Source organism: Camelina sativa, chromosome 5, assembly GCF_000633955.1.
Source record: "Camelina sativa cultivar DH55 chromosome 5, Cs, whole genome shotgun sequence".
NCBI classification, from domain to species: Eukaryota; Viridiplantae; Streptophyta; class Magnoliopsida; order Brassicales; family Brassicaceae; genus Camelina; species Camelina sativa.
In genome coordinates, this window is record NC_025689.1 from 11,623,471 (window position 1) to 11,637,986 (window position 14,516).

At 35.8% G+C, this 14,516-nt stretch overlaps 1 protein-coding gene and 1 long non-coding RNA gene across 2 annotated transcripts; both read right to left on the bottom strand.

Moving 5' to 3' along the window:
- Positions 4,441 to 5,772, bottom strand: LOC109132839 (uncharacterized mitochondrial protein AtMg00810-like). Its single transcript, XM_019245267.1, has 3 exons — positions 5,560 to 5,772; positions 5,101 to 5,496; positions 4,441 to 5,031 (listed from the first exon to the last, which is right to left on the bottom strand). The coding sequence occupies exons 1-3, from the start codon at positions 5,770 to 5,772 to the stop codon at positions 4,441 to 4,443; spliced, it is 1,200 nt and encodes a 399-aa protein (XP_019100812.1).
- LOC104786575 lies at positions 9,885 to 14,405 on the bottom strand. The gene is made up of 3 exons (XR_767547.2): positions 13,951 to 14,405; positions 10,499 to 10,576; positions 9,885 to 10,123 (listed from the first exon to the last, which is right to left on the bottom strand). It is a non-coding gene; the product is annotated as an uncharacterized LOC104786575 (long non-coding RNA).

The window sequence follows — 14,516 nt, forward strand, 5'->3', positions numbered from 1 at the left end:
TGATTTTTTTTTTTTTTTTTTTTGTCAACGAATATCTATGATTTTTATTTAGGAAAATCGAAGATTAAATAAGTAGAAAATGATATATTTACAAATTTATGTTTAATAAAAAAATTTTAATAAGCGTGACATAATTAAGTTTTTATTAAAATATATTAGTTTATTAGAGTAAATCTTAGGATACTTGCAGAGATTAAAAATAAGGTTTTTTGGTTTATCAAATTTTTAACAATAAATTTGAAGTAATTTTATAAGCGTGACATAATTAAATTTTTATTAAAATAAATTAGTTTATTATAGTAAATCTTATGGTACTTGCAGAGATTAAAAAAAAAATCTAAATTAAGTAAAAAAAAATTTTGTCTCGTAAGTTAATTATTAATATGACAAGATATTCTAATAGCTTTGAAGTAATTTCATTGGAAATTTGCGTGTATATTTATTTCACTATTATATGACATGTAACTTTTTTCGTAGTATAATATTTTGTTATATAGACATGTGATTAACTAGCTGAATGGAAATTAGAGTTTGTGCGTTCAAAGTCGAGAAAGTGGAAATAGAAATAAAATTTGACATTTACTAAATAATAATACAACACAGAAAATAAATTCATATATTCTGAAACATTTAAATGAAAAGAAAAATTAGAATATTGAAATATCTATTCTAAAAAATCTGTTTGCTTGATATTTTCTTTAGCAAATTGTGTTTTAACTACTTTCAATTTAATTTCTTTTTATTTAATTAAGTCACTGGCATTTTTCTTTAGTTGCTGCGTCATGTCTTCACTCTCCGAAAGGTCATTTGCTACTAGTATTTTATCTAACTAAGTTTTGAATCCACGCTACACGTGGGTTTATTTAATATATTTAGATGAAATTATATATAATTGTTGACAATTATAAAATATTAACTTCTAAAAATTTTATGTAATTATTTAGATAATAATTTTAATAAGAAAATCTTAAGTTAAGAAAATTTGATCAAAAGAATCGTGAACCACCACTTATGTCTTTGTGTTTTTTTCATTTACTCTTTATATTCTTTCTCATCATCTTCATTTCAATTTTGCATGGTAGTTGTAATCGTTATTTTCACCGTTGTTTTTTCGTTATACTCTTGTTCTTTTTTTTCTTGTCTGATTTTCCGCTTTCTTCCACTGGATAATTATTGAGAACATTTTGTTTTAAATTACCACATAACTTCCGTCCGCTTTTTCATTATACTTTTATTCTTCCTCGTCCTCGTCTGCTTTCTCATTTTCTATCACTGAATAATCATTCAAAACCTTTTTGTTTTGGAAGTACTACACAACTTACTTTTTGTTATAAATTGTTAGAAATTTTATTATTGTCTATAATAAAGAACAGGAAATCAGTTGTATATGTAATTTAAATTGTTGGAAATTTTATTATCGTTTAAATATTAAAAATTTTAAATTCTCTAAAATAAATAACCAAAATAAACCAAATTAAACTTTTAAATTTGGATGCCTGATAAATCAAGCTTCACTTTTAAAGGTTTCAATATTTATAATATTTAAAGTTTAAATTCTCTAGAATAAAGAACCAAAATAAACCGAATTAAACTTTTAAATTTGGATGCCTGATAAATCAAGCTTCCTGTTCATTTTTAAAATTTTGTAAAAGCTAAGAACTTTTAAAAGTTTCAATATTTATAATATTTAAACTTTTTAAAATTTTAAATGTTATACTAATATTTAGAAACTTTTAATGCTTTTATTTGCTCAAATAAAACATCAGATTAAACCGATAAATTTTTAGAATTAGTCGCTTGATAAATCAATCAAGCTTTTCTGTTTATTCGTTGTTGAAAGCATATTAGTCTTATTTATAATGGTGTTGAACCATTGTCTAAAACTTTTCTAGCCAATATGGGACGTTATATATATATATGTCTTTTATTTTCATAGATTTAAATTTTTCCATTTTCTAAAACAACTTGATAATACAGAAAACTACTATATTTTCAAAAATGTTAATAAATGAATTGTCTAATTTCTATTAATTGTTTTTAATACTATGTGGACACCTTAAGCAAAAATGTTAATTAGTGATATGTCTAATTCCTATTGGTGGTTTAAAATCCCATGTGGACAGTATTAGGAGCTTATAGCTTCAACTTTTATTAGTATAGATTTGTCTCTATATATTATGTGGTATCTCTAGCCATTGATACTCACAGGTCACAGCAAACAAAAATGGATCAAAGATGGAGTATTCGAGGTATGAACGCTCTTGTAACTGGTGGAGGCAGCGCAATTGGGTTCGTCTTTCTACTCTCTAGCTATATCTATATGTATCATGTTTTTGACCCATTGTTTTATGCATTTATGTTTTTATATGTATAGCATTTTTTTGTGGACTGATGTAGGCATGCTATAGTAGAGGAGCTAGCTGCACTTGGAGCTAGAATCTATGTATGTGATATATCTAAAAAACTCCTCAATCAAAGTTTAAGAGAATGGGAAAAGAAAGGGTTTCAAGTGAGCGGTTCAATCTGTGATGTATCCTCTCATTCCAAGAGGGAAACACTTATGCAAACCGTCTCAAAGATGTATGATGGCAAGCTGAACATTCTTGTAGGTTAATCTTTTTTTTTTTTTTTGGGAAACATTCAAACTAAGCATAGTCAATTATAGGAAAGATACCTACTAATTAAGTAGTGACATATTAAGTAGGATGTTTGTAACTCAGTTTTGTTCAACATAGGTAAACAACGTAGGCGTAGTTCTTACGAAGCCAACAATCGAATATGTGGCACGATTTCTCCTTCCATATGTCAACAAACTTGGAGTCTGCTTTTCATCTTAGCCAACTTTCACATCCTCTCCTTAAAGCTTCTAAATTTGGAGGGGTTGTATCAATGGAATGTGGATATAGTTTAACGAAAGGTACATACACTGACTATTAATCAGTAGAGGGATCTTCAATTATACTAAACGCAACAGTATTGATATAACGAAACTTATAAATACAAAATTTATATATGATTTAAGGGATTTCCGGTTATATATATATATATGTATTTTCATATACTGTTTTGTAAAAAATGAATTTAATGTTAAGTAATTTTATTAATAATTGGTTTTAACTACTGTATGTGAAATATATATTTGGTTTACAAAAACTTTGTTTTAAATTATATATGAGATTCATAACCTAGCAAATGCAAAATACTTTTAGTTGAAAGATGTATGATCCTAGTAGGGTCCGATTGGTAACACCATTTAAACGAGATGGTTGAAAAAATTTCAGCGGTTTTAAAGAAAATGGTTAAAAAGAAGTCAGTTAGAAAAGATGAAAGAAAAAGTGGTTAAGTTAAAGTGAATGGTTAAATAATAATTTTGATTGGTAACAAGCGGTTGAATAGTAAACAAGTTATTATAGAAAATAATATAAAATAAATTAAAATATGAAAACCTTTCAAAAAAAATTATTTCTATTTTTATAAATTTCTATAGAAAATAATATATATGAATATTATTTTTTAAAATTTTAAATAATTTTATTAAAAATCCAACCGCCTCATTTGCAAACGAACCGCCTTGTTTTTGGGGCAGTTGGCAACCGCCCGTTTTTCCCTTTCCAACCACTCTCTTCAACCATCTTCTCCAACCACCTATTCCAACCGCTTCTTCCAATCGCCATGTTGATTGGTAACCTTCATGGCGGTTCATTTGCAAACAAGACGGTTGAAGGTTACCAATCAAACCCGTAAGCGTTTTCATTCATATACAATATCAAATTTAGAAAAGTATCGATTTGTACGTATTGATACACAAACAAGACCAATTCAGGAATTTAGTTATCTTGTTAGATCATGATCTTGATAGAATTTGTTGCATAATCTAACGAATACAATCATTTCAAAAATATTTTTGCAACAACACTATTTTAAATTCTTGTAGTCTATATATCACTAGTCTATATATCATTAGTCTATATATCACTAGTCTTACACTATTTATAAAGAATTCGACGTAATCTTTCAATTTTCTTGCTTTGGGAATTCTCTTCTATTAGAGGAGCCGAGGAGGCACGGCGCTGCGTTAAACTATAGATGGATCCACACTCCATTAATAACAACATGACAATATGCTAAAAATGGAGAAAGCCATTGTTTGCTTTTTCATTGGATCTAATGGACTATGCCAGCTAGGTGACGTAAAATTTTGTGGGTTTCTAATTGAACCGGCAAAATTTTTCATCCCAAACTAGTTTGACTAGAATATTCTAATAAAAAAATATATGGGACTTGTGAAATAAGAGAAAATAATATGCAAATTTATGTGTATATTCAATAGAAGAAACAGGTATTTATACAATCCTAGTTGCCTAATTAGGAGATAACTTTGTACCCACGTAAATATAGGAAATAGAAGATTAACATATATCTAAGTCCTAATACCTCCCCTCACGTTGGTGGGACGAAATCTCGAACACCTAACGTGGACATAAGCCGTTGAAACTGAGGAGCAGGCAAAGCCTTGGTTAAGAGATCAGCAACTTGGTCATGAGTGGATATATGAACGGTAGTAATCAACTTATCTTGTACAGCATCGCGGACTTGATGACAGTCACGTTTGATATGTTTGGTGCGTTCGTGGAAAACAGGATTAGCAGCAATGTGGATGGCTGCCTGACTATCACAATGCAGAGGAATCAGAGATGATGGTGCCACTCCTAGATCCTCCATGAGTCCTTTTAACCACTTTATCTCCTTAAGAGTGTAAGCCATGGCATGGTATTCGGCTTCAGCAGAGGAACTTGAGACAGTATCTTGTTTCTTGGTCTTCCAAGAAATGGGGGAATCACCCAAATAAATAACATAAGCGGACAGGGAGCAGCGAGTGCGCGGACAGGCAGAAAGGTCAGAGTCGCAATAAGCCGTTAGAGTCAAGAGTCTATCGGAGCGGAGAAGAATGCCTTGATCAGGAGTGCCCTTGAGATAACGAACAAGGCAAAGTGCAGCTTCCCAATGAGCTACAAGTGGAGTCTTCATGAACTGAGATAGGATGTGAACAGGGTAGCTCAAATCAGATCATGTGATAGTTAAATAAATGAATCGACCGACCAAACGACGATACTGTTTGGGATCAGCATACAAAGGACTCTTGACCGATCCAAGCTGGTGATTAATTTCCATTGGTGTTGGAGCTGGTTTGGTACCCAACAGACCAGCCTCATGAATGATATTGAGGGTGTACTTCCGCTGGGACAAACAAAATCCGTCATTTGCCACGAGAGACCTCAATGCGCAAAAATACTTCAGCTTACCAAGATCTTTCATGTGAAAACACTGGCTGAGCTGACCTTTGAACTGATCAATAGCTTCTAGATTATTCCCGGCAATAACAAAATCATCCACATAGACAAGGATGTGAATCACCATCGGCCCACGGATGAAAGAGAACAATGAGTAGTCTTGGTAACTTTGCTTAAAACCAAATTTGTGAAGAGCAGTGGAGAGCTTTGAGAACCAACACCGTGGTGCCTACTTAAGACCATACAACGACTTACGGAGACGACACACTTTGTGTGGATCAGACGACTGAAAACCTGGAGGGAGCTTCATGTAAACCTCTTCCTTGAGATCACCATGGAAAAAAGCATTATGGACATCCATTTGGTGGACCTCCCAGTCTTTGGCAGCGGCAACACCGAGAAGAGACCGTACCGTAGCCATCTTTGCCACCGGGACAAATGTTTCTTTAAAATCAACACCTTCTTTTTGATGATTACCCATAGCAACGAGTCGCGCTTTGTGTCGTTCGAGAGAACCATCAGCTCAAAATTTTAACTTGTAAATCCATTTACTGTTGATTGCTTTCTTTCCTGGTGGCAAGTCGGTGCCTCCAATGCATCAATTTCTTTCCGCATTGCTTCACACCATTCTTTGATCTTTATTGCATCCTTGAAATGTTTTGGCTTGTTACTGTCTAAACCCGTAGCCATAAAAGCAATGTGGTTCGCAGAGAAACCCGCATTAGACAAAAACTTAGTGATATGATAAAGAACCGTACCCGAGACCGTAGACGAGGACAGTAAGTCGGAGAGATCAGTGGCAATAGCGTGAGAGGAAGAGTGTACAGGAGGGACAACAAAATCTTTAAGAAGAACCGTAACCGTAGGCGGAGACAGAACCAAAGGTGACGGTGTAGTAGGCGTAGTGGGTTCCTCTGTGGGTGGAACATCCGGTGTCGAACTGAGGTCGGACCGAGATAAGTTTGGAGGAACAACTGCACCGGACGGTAAAGTAGAAGGTGTGACCCAGTCATCATCAACAACAACAGGTTGTGGTACGGGTAACGAATGAGGAGACTCGACATGCATGAAAGGAAAAATTTCTTCTTCAAACCGTACATCTCTACAAACGAAATTTTTTTTGGAGGCAAGATCAAATAGGCGCCACCCCTTTTTCCCATAGGGATACCCAACAAAAACACATTTCCGGCTACGAGGACCAAACTTGTCTTTATCGCGGGAGCGTAGATGCGCGTAGCATAAACAACCGAACATTCGTATCATAGAATACGACGGGTGCTGGCCAAACAACAACTCGTACGGAGTCTTGTTCTTCAAGATAGACGATGGTGTTCGGTTTATCAAATGCGTCGCAGTAAGGACACTTTCGCCCCAAAACTTTACTGGCATATGACTTTGGAAAAGACATGCACGCACAACATTAAGGATATGACGGTGTTTGTGTTCAACGCGACCGTTTTGTTGAGGAGTATCTACGCAAGAAGTCTGATGGAAGATACCCTGTTCTTGAAAATAAGACGTAAGACACATGAATTATGTCCCATTATCGGTGCGAAACGATTTGACCAGTTTGCCAAATTGTCGTGTGGACATTGCACAAAAATTACATATGAGCTGAGGAACCTCAGATTTGGAGTCATGAGATAAGTCTGGACGGCCCGTGAATAATCATCAACAAGAGTAAGAAAATAAGTAGCACCATTCGTAGAAGGAGTGCGATAAGGACCCCATACGTCGCAATGAACAAGTGAAAAGCAATCAAAAGCTTTATTACTACTATAATGAAAAACATCTTTTATTTGTTTAGAACGAAAACAAATGTCACAACTTTTGATATCTCCAACATTTCTAGGAGATGGAACACACTCAGATAAAGAAACTAAAACATCAAGAGAAGGATGGCCAAGTCTGCGATGCCACAAAGCACTCGATGAAAGATGATGAACCGATAATTTGGGAGACCATGACGCCAAGAGTCCCATAAAATAGTACACTCCCTCAAGCTCTACCTGCTCCAATCAAAGGCCTCGAAAAACGGTCCTGCAAGAAGCACAATGTGTCAGTAAATATATCAATGGAGCCAGTTTGCTTCAAAAGTTTGGAGACGGAGATTAAAGTGCAATTATAATCCGGAACAAACAACACATCAGTCAGAAGGTAGGCTGAGCTTAATGGAAGAGAACCACAGTTAGTGGCACGAGAGGCTTGCCCATCAGGTTTAGTAACCGGTGAAGGAATAATGTCAAACACATTCACCAAAATAGAAAGATCACCAGTCATGTGGTGAGAGGAGCCAGTATCTAAGACTACATCGGTTAAGTGAGTTTTACCAGACAGTTTTTCGGAAGAGGTATTGGAGCGTTGAGCTTCGAGAAGGTTGATTAGCTGCATGATTTGAGTATTTCCAAAGTCGGACGGAGAGACCACACGAGCCGCGTTGACACGACCTCTTCCGCGACCAGACCCCCTTGTTGGACGACCACCACGTTGAACAAACCGAGATGGTTGGTTGTTGTCGGAAAGAGGTCTGCCTTTTTGTTCAAAGAACCACTCCAGATACCCGGAGTTGAAAACATTCAGAGACATCGTGTCCCTGACGACGACAATGAGTACACGAGAGAGTTGAGCGATCACGGAAGCGAGGAGCAGAGACGGCAACCGCTTGTGGTGGAACCTTTGTTTTCACCGTGAACCCAATCGCCTCTGTTTTAGTTGTTTCTTTGGACCGTGCAACATTGAGATTTTGTTCCTCACGGATGACACGAGAATAAACTTGAGTGAGTGGAGGCTTGGGATCTTCACCGGTGATTGTAGAACAGATGTTGCTGAACCGGGGAAGATCAAGACCGAAGAGGAATTGGTGAACACGGTCATCTTCACGTTCCTTGGCAATATCTGGTGCGGCAGCACAGGTACACTCAACCCGTTTTATAGTGCTGCAGCTCCTCCCATAGTTTGGACAAACGGCCATAATATTCCAACACTGATTGTCCGTTTTGTTTGCACTCCGCAATCTCATCTTTGAGAACTTGCTTGCGAACTCCATTAATTACCAACAGAGAAACGAGACCGAAGACTCTCCCACAAGGTTGACGCCTCGGCAATGAAAGAAACAGTGGAACGAAGCTTAGGATCAATAGAGGTCCTGATCCAACCCACGATCATGGAATTGGCCGCACGCCACATGCTGAGATCAGGTTCAGAAGTCGGTTTTGGAGTAGATCCATCTATAAAACCGAGCTTATGCTTTGCTTAAAGAGAGTTCTGCAATTCCGTAACCCACTCAACATAATTATCCTCTTGCAAAATAATAGAGGATATAAAAGCTCCTGGATTGTCAGAAGGACTTAGCTGGTACGGAGAAGGTGGTGCTGCAACAGCTACCTGTGTGGAAGGGTTTTGAGGGGTAATAGACATGTTGCGGCGACTGTAGAACAAAGAACAGCGGCGGCAAGAAAAGAAAAAGAGTTCTTGTGCGGTGGCGGCGGTTGTGTAAAAACAACAGCGGCGGCGGCTTGTTAAAAAAAAATTAGGTTATAGATTCGATAGCAAATAAGAAAAAGTAATGTGCAAATCTGTGTGTATATTCAATAGAAGAAACAAGTATCTATACAATCGTAGTTGCCTAACTAGGAGATAACTTTGTACCCACGTAAATATAGGAAATAGAAGATTAACATATATCTTAGTCCTAATAACTTGTTTTGATACTGATGTTTAACCTATTAAACAATCCTTGGCAAGAAAACTGCCATTCAGATGATCAACTTCTTACAAAGTATTTCTTTAGATATATTATATATTTTCTGAATTTTTTAATTATACAGTTGCACTTCCACTACGTCTACTACAAGTCTACAAAATAATATATATAATACTCAAACCCACATCCCAAATTTTGTGGGTTTCTAATTTCTTCAAGTCTACAAAATTAGTTTGACTAGAATATATGGGACGGTATGAGACGCAGCCACCAAAGACATAGTGGAGGTTTTGTCGTTTTTCCAATCAAAGATTTTTTATTGACTCGCGTTTTTGCTTTAAAAATATTAGTTTTTATATACACAGCCAAATAAAAAATCTACATCCTAATTAAAAGCTAATGGAAAGTTAGCACACCGAATTGTGGTGTGTTATCTGTCTGTGATAGAAAAATACAATATTTCTCAGATTAGGTAGCGTTGGATCCGCTAGTGATTCAGAGTTTTATTTGACCGATTCATTGCATTTGGTCCAATTCTTTAGAGTGGAATGTTAAGTAACTTTGATTTGAATGTAATTTCTTGGTTAATGAATAGTTGATGTTGAAAAAAAAAAAAAAGCTAATGGAAAGTTTCTCATTCAAAAAATATCTTTCATTAAACATTATACATGTTGTTTTGAAGTTAAATAAAGAATGTAACGTAACAAAACAAAGACAATTAATATTGACTCGCTTTGTACAAAATCATGCAGAGTATTTTTCTTTTAAATATCATTTAACTTTTACTACTAATAGTTAGCAAGATTTAACTATTACACAAGTAATTGTGATTAACTGACATCAACTTGTGTGAAATCATTGATTTGTGTTAGCTTTGCCAATCTCTATATAATTAAAAGAGGAGTACGTTTGGATAAATGTCCGAAATCCTCCTTATATTTACTCAAATTGCCACTCAATTATGGCAAAACTAAAACGTTTCTAAAAATTAAAAAGGGCAAATTCTTCGGCTTATACATAAAAAAGATTACCCGACCCGCTTGGATGAGGATCCGCGTCTTTTTCCAGAAACCCGACTTTGTAGTTATTTTGGACCGGGCGTACATAACAAAATTCCTCCCAAAAAAGCCTGCAAACGAAAACAAAAAAGCCCATTACGAAAATATATTTTTCAAACTGTTTCATAATTTCTGAGGATCTTCGTCAGTTTCAAACCACAACAATCACGGCTTTATCATCGCTAATAAAAGATATTCGCTCAATCAATCATTCAAAAATTATAGCATCTTAATCTCCAAAAATCCCTAAATGTTAGTATTGCATAATCTAAACTTCCCCCTTATATCAAACCTAACAACCAAATAAACCTTGATCTTAAACGTATCTAAGATTTTATGCTTTATACATGCAATCTACCCATTCACCTATAAATATCGTCAACAAACGCATAAACTAAATTATCTCACACTCAATATTTCTCGAGAACAAAGTTTCAAACACAAACCTCACAATGGCTGCTTCCTACGCTTTCCTCCGCGACATCAAACCTTTCAAGACTTCGTGGAAGGTGAAGGTTAGGGTCCTGCATACATGGAAAACATACACCACACAATTTGGTGAAACCTTTGACATGGTACTCGCTGATGTCCAAGTAAGTATAAAGATCATATACTTTTCTAATATGTACACATATAATAACCATATACATATTCCTAATTTATTTGCGGGTCATTTACAGGGGACAAAATCCATGTTTCGTGCAAAAAAGATCTAATATGCCGGTTCGAGAACAGGCTCACTGCTGGACAATGGAGATCCATTGAAAATTTTGGTTTAAGTTTTCCCTCCGGCCAATTCAAACCAACCAGTCATCGATACAAGATGACTTTCATGGCTCAAACAGTAGTGGATAGGATCGAGTCTATATCTGATGATCCGTACCTATCTCTCAGCCGATTTGACTCCGTCTTATCTGGAAACCTGAATCCAAACTTCCTAATAGGTAAAAATCAATCTAGCTCCTAACTCGCTCCATTTATTCAATGGTAATAACTAAATTTTGATCCTCTTTAACCAGATATTATTGGTCAAGTGGTTAATGTTGGTGAGATGCAGACGATAGATGTCAATAACAAGCCCACACACAAGATTGACTTTGAACTCAGGGATGAGAGGTACTTAGCATGCGTATTAGCGACTCTTAAACCTCGCGGCTTATAGTTGATTGATTTTTACATTTAAACTAATAATAGTTTGTTTCAAATTATAGTGATGTGAGGATAACATGTACTTTGTGGGCATCATTTGCTGATCAAATCTATGCTGCTTGCCAAGAAGTTGATGTGCACAGGGTGATTTGTCTTCTTAGATTTGCAAATATCAGACTCTATAATGGTGAGTATTTGCTGGTTTATGAAACTGTTGGATATAATATATTCCAAGATTAAATTTTGCTTTTGTTAGCCACGCCTTCATAGATGTGAGGACTATCTCAAATGCGTTCCATGCGTCTCAACTTATTATTAATCCAGACTACGTTGAGGTTATAGAGTTCATGGGAAAGTAAGTATTAATGAGATGGAAATGTTTTTTATATTTGTCACGAAGGCATAGAATACTATTTGATTATTGAAATTCTTAATGTAGGTTGCCAAATGATGGACTTGCTCTCACTATCCTTGAGGGCAATCCAAATCGTGAACTACAGTTGGCCAACAACAGAGAGTTCTACCAACAGTTTCCGAGTAGGACAATCAAAGAAATCCTAGAAGCCCACGAGGTATTCCTATAAAACCCTCATGTAAAACTCACAGAAATTGCGCTTTATCATATGTTATAACCCGTGAAAATAAGAGTTTTCGATAATGGCATAGGTTGGTAGGGTGAAACTGGTCTGTACTATTTATGCTATCGACTGTGATTGGGCGTGGTATTACATAGCATGTAAAAAGTGTAACAAGAAGGTGACTAAGGTGAAGCCAAACACAGCTGGAAGTGCTGCCTTGGTAGGCAAACCGAAATGGTATTGTGAGACTTGCGATCGACAAGTGATCAATGTGTTAGCTAGGTAATACAACTGAACTACTTATACACCTACTTTTAAATTAATTATCACTATGTTAAAAATGTTGTCATATGTTTAGGTACAAGACACATGTCAATGTCATGGACGAAACATGAGAGATGAAACTGTTTATTTTTGATAGCCCAGCTGCTGAGATTGTTGGCTGTCCAGCCAATAATCTTATTGATGGACCTTTTGATGAGGTAACCTTATTTGAGAAAGTAAGATTTCAAATCCATTGACATGAAATATATATACTAGAGTAGTAATCTAAACTATTACAGATGGAAGATCCAGAAAATTTGCCATCGGCCATCAAAAGTTTGGTTGGAAAAACCTTTAAATTCCTGGTCAATATTCAACATGACAACTTGTGGAATGACTATGATACCTACAAGGTTTCAAAAGTGCTTTCTAAAGATGGAGTTCTCGATGATGATGTGACTGACCTCTCCAATTGTGGAGATAATCCACCTGATGATAGCACCGGTGATCAGGTATGTTACTGCCAACCCTAAAATTAAACTTGAATCGTATTCTATGATCTTTTATCACGAGATTTTCTAAAACTGTAATATAAATTTTTTATTCTGTTATTAGGCAAGCCTGTTGCTTACAAGTAGTGAAGATGTTTCTGAGTCTACAACTCCTTCTTCAAAGAGATCAAGTGTTCATCCAGAACTTCCTGTCGAAACATCTTCAGCTACTAAGAAACTTTGTTTGGACCACATCAACGTTGTTAACATCAAAAAGGAGAAGCTCACAAAGGCTGAGCTTTTGGCTGCGGCAAAGAAGGCTGTTCCTGGGAAGGATGGAGGAAGCAAGGGGGCTGCTGGCGAGAAGAAGTGACATGGTCACAGTTACTGTTTGTTTAAGCTTTGACTTTGCAGTTTCAATTTCCTTTTTAAGTATGAAATAATTGATTCTATGGTTTGGAATCTCTCCATAATAATTTCTGCTACTTGGTTTCCCCTTTGTTATCGTTTGCCTTACAAATTAATATATTTTGTTTTCATGAAGCTTATTTTTCGAAGATTATTTTGGTTTCAAACATTTTTAAGAACGTGATAGCAGTAGAAAGTTACATCAAATTGTTTGACTCTATATCTAAAAGAATTTAGCGTACCATTTAATATAATTAGTAAGAAAGAATTTCCGTGGATAGTATTTTATGTTAATAGTTTAAGATAATTAATCCTGACCTAGATTACTCTAAACATAAAATCTTTATAATATATATATTTTTATGTATAAGTATAGATTTATATTCTTATGTATAAGTATAGAAATAAATTAAAAATAGAATTACTTGAAAATCTATGCAATAGAACAGTAATATCTACACAACTAATCTTGCACATAAATAGTATACCATGTTTGTATAAACTGAAAAATATATTTGCAAACAAATCTGTAACAAGACAACGAAAATCGGCAAATACTTCAACTGCGTTTGAGATATATTTTCAGTATTAATTCAATCAAAGAAAATTAGGGCTTAAATTACGGATTTGTATATAGATATTATTAAAACATTAAACAACATCATTGGAAAAGAACTTCTATCAACTTTGTTTTAATGAGATTATTAGTAAAACAAATTAGAGAGTGAAGAATGAAGAAGAAGAGAGATTTGTCAGGCAATGGAGTTGATCATGAAAGTGAAGAGAGAAAGAGGAAATGTTCATCTAAAACCAGAGAAGGCGTGGTTATTCATGAGAATTCTAATACTATTCAAGAGAAAAAAACTATACTATCAATCTTAAAGGGGTTTATGCAAGGGTTTTCACAGATTTGGCTAAGTTAAATACGGTTTCTATTGAAGAATCAATCTATCCAACAGGAAACAAGAGTAATCAAGGAATAAAAGGTAAATAGTTTATTGTGTTTACCTGTTATCTTTTTAGTCCACAAACTTTTGCTAATGTATCCCTGGTACCTGTAGGAAATGTGTTTCTTAAAGATCAAAACAATATTCTCTCTCTTCTCTCTCTTCGGTAGCGTTCGCCCTAGCCGTCATTTTCAGATCTACGAAAGAGCCTCCGCTCTCCGGCGCCGGTATAGCTTCAGCTTGCCGGCGTCGGACCTTGTCCTCGTCTTGCTGCTCCGTTGTTCTCCCGTCAAATCCAAGTCCGTCTCGTTCCAAGATCTCGTCTAAACCGCACTTGCGGTGTCTTCTCCGGCGTTATTTCCGTCGTGAGTTGTCTCCTCCTCTCGCCTCTGGTGGCCTTTCACCTCCGCTCGCCTATTGGTGTTGTGGGTTCTTCGGATACTTCTCCGGGGTTTGCCCTTCTGCTCTCGCTCTTCAGTCAGTTTCTGGGGCTGAGATCTCCTCGATGAGCCTATGGAGACCCTTCCTCTCCCAACCCGTCGGCTTCCGCCTCCCGTCTAAGCTCTCAACCGCCTCTCTCCTTCTGGGCTACTTCTGTGATTTTCCGGATATGCCTCCTCCCAATTT

Coding starts and splice junctions, on each gene's coding strand:
- LOC109132839 (XM_019245267.1), bottom strand. CDS start 5,772: ATGGGTAATCATCAAAAAGAAGGTGTTGATTTTAAAGAAACATTTGTC. Junction 5,497..5,559: donor AGTCGTCTGATCCACACAAA/GTGTGTCGTCTC, acceptor TGGTTCTCAAAG/CTCTCCACTGCTCTTCACAA. Junction 5,032..5,100: donor CCAAACAGTATCGTCGTTTG/GTCGGTCGATTC, acceptor ATCCTATCTCAG/TTCATGAAGACTCCACTTGT.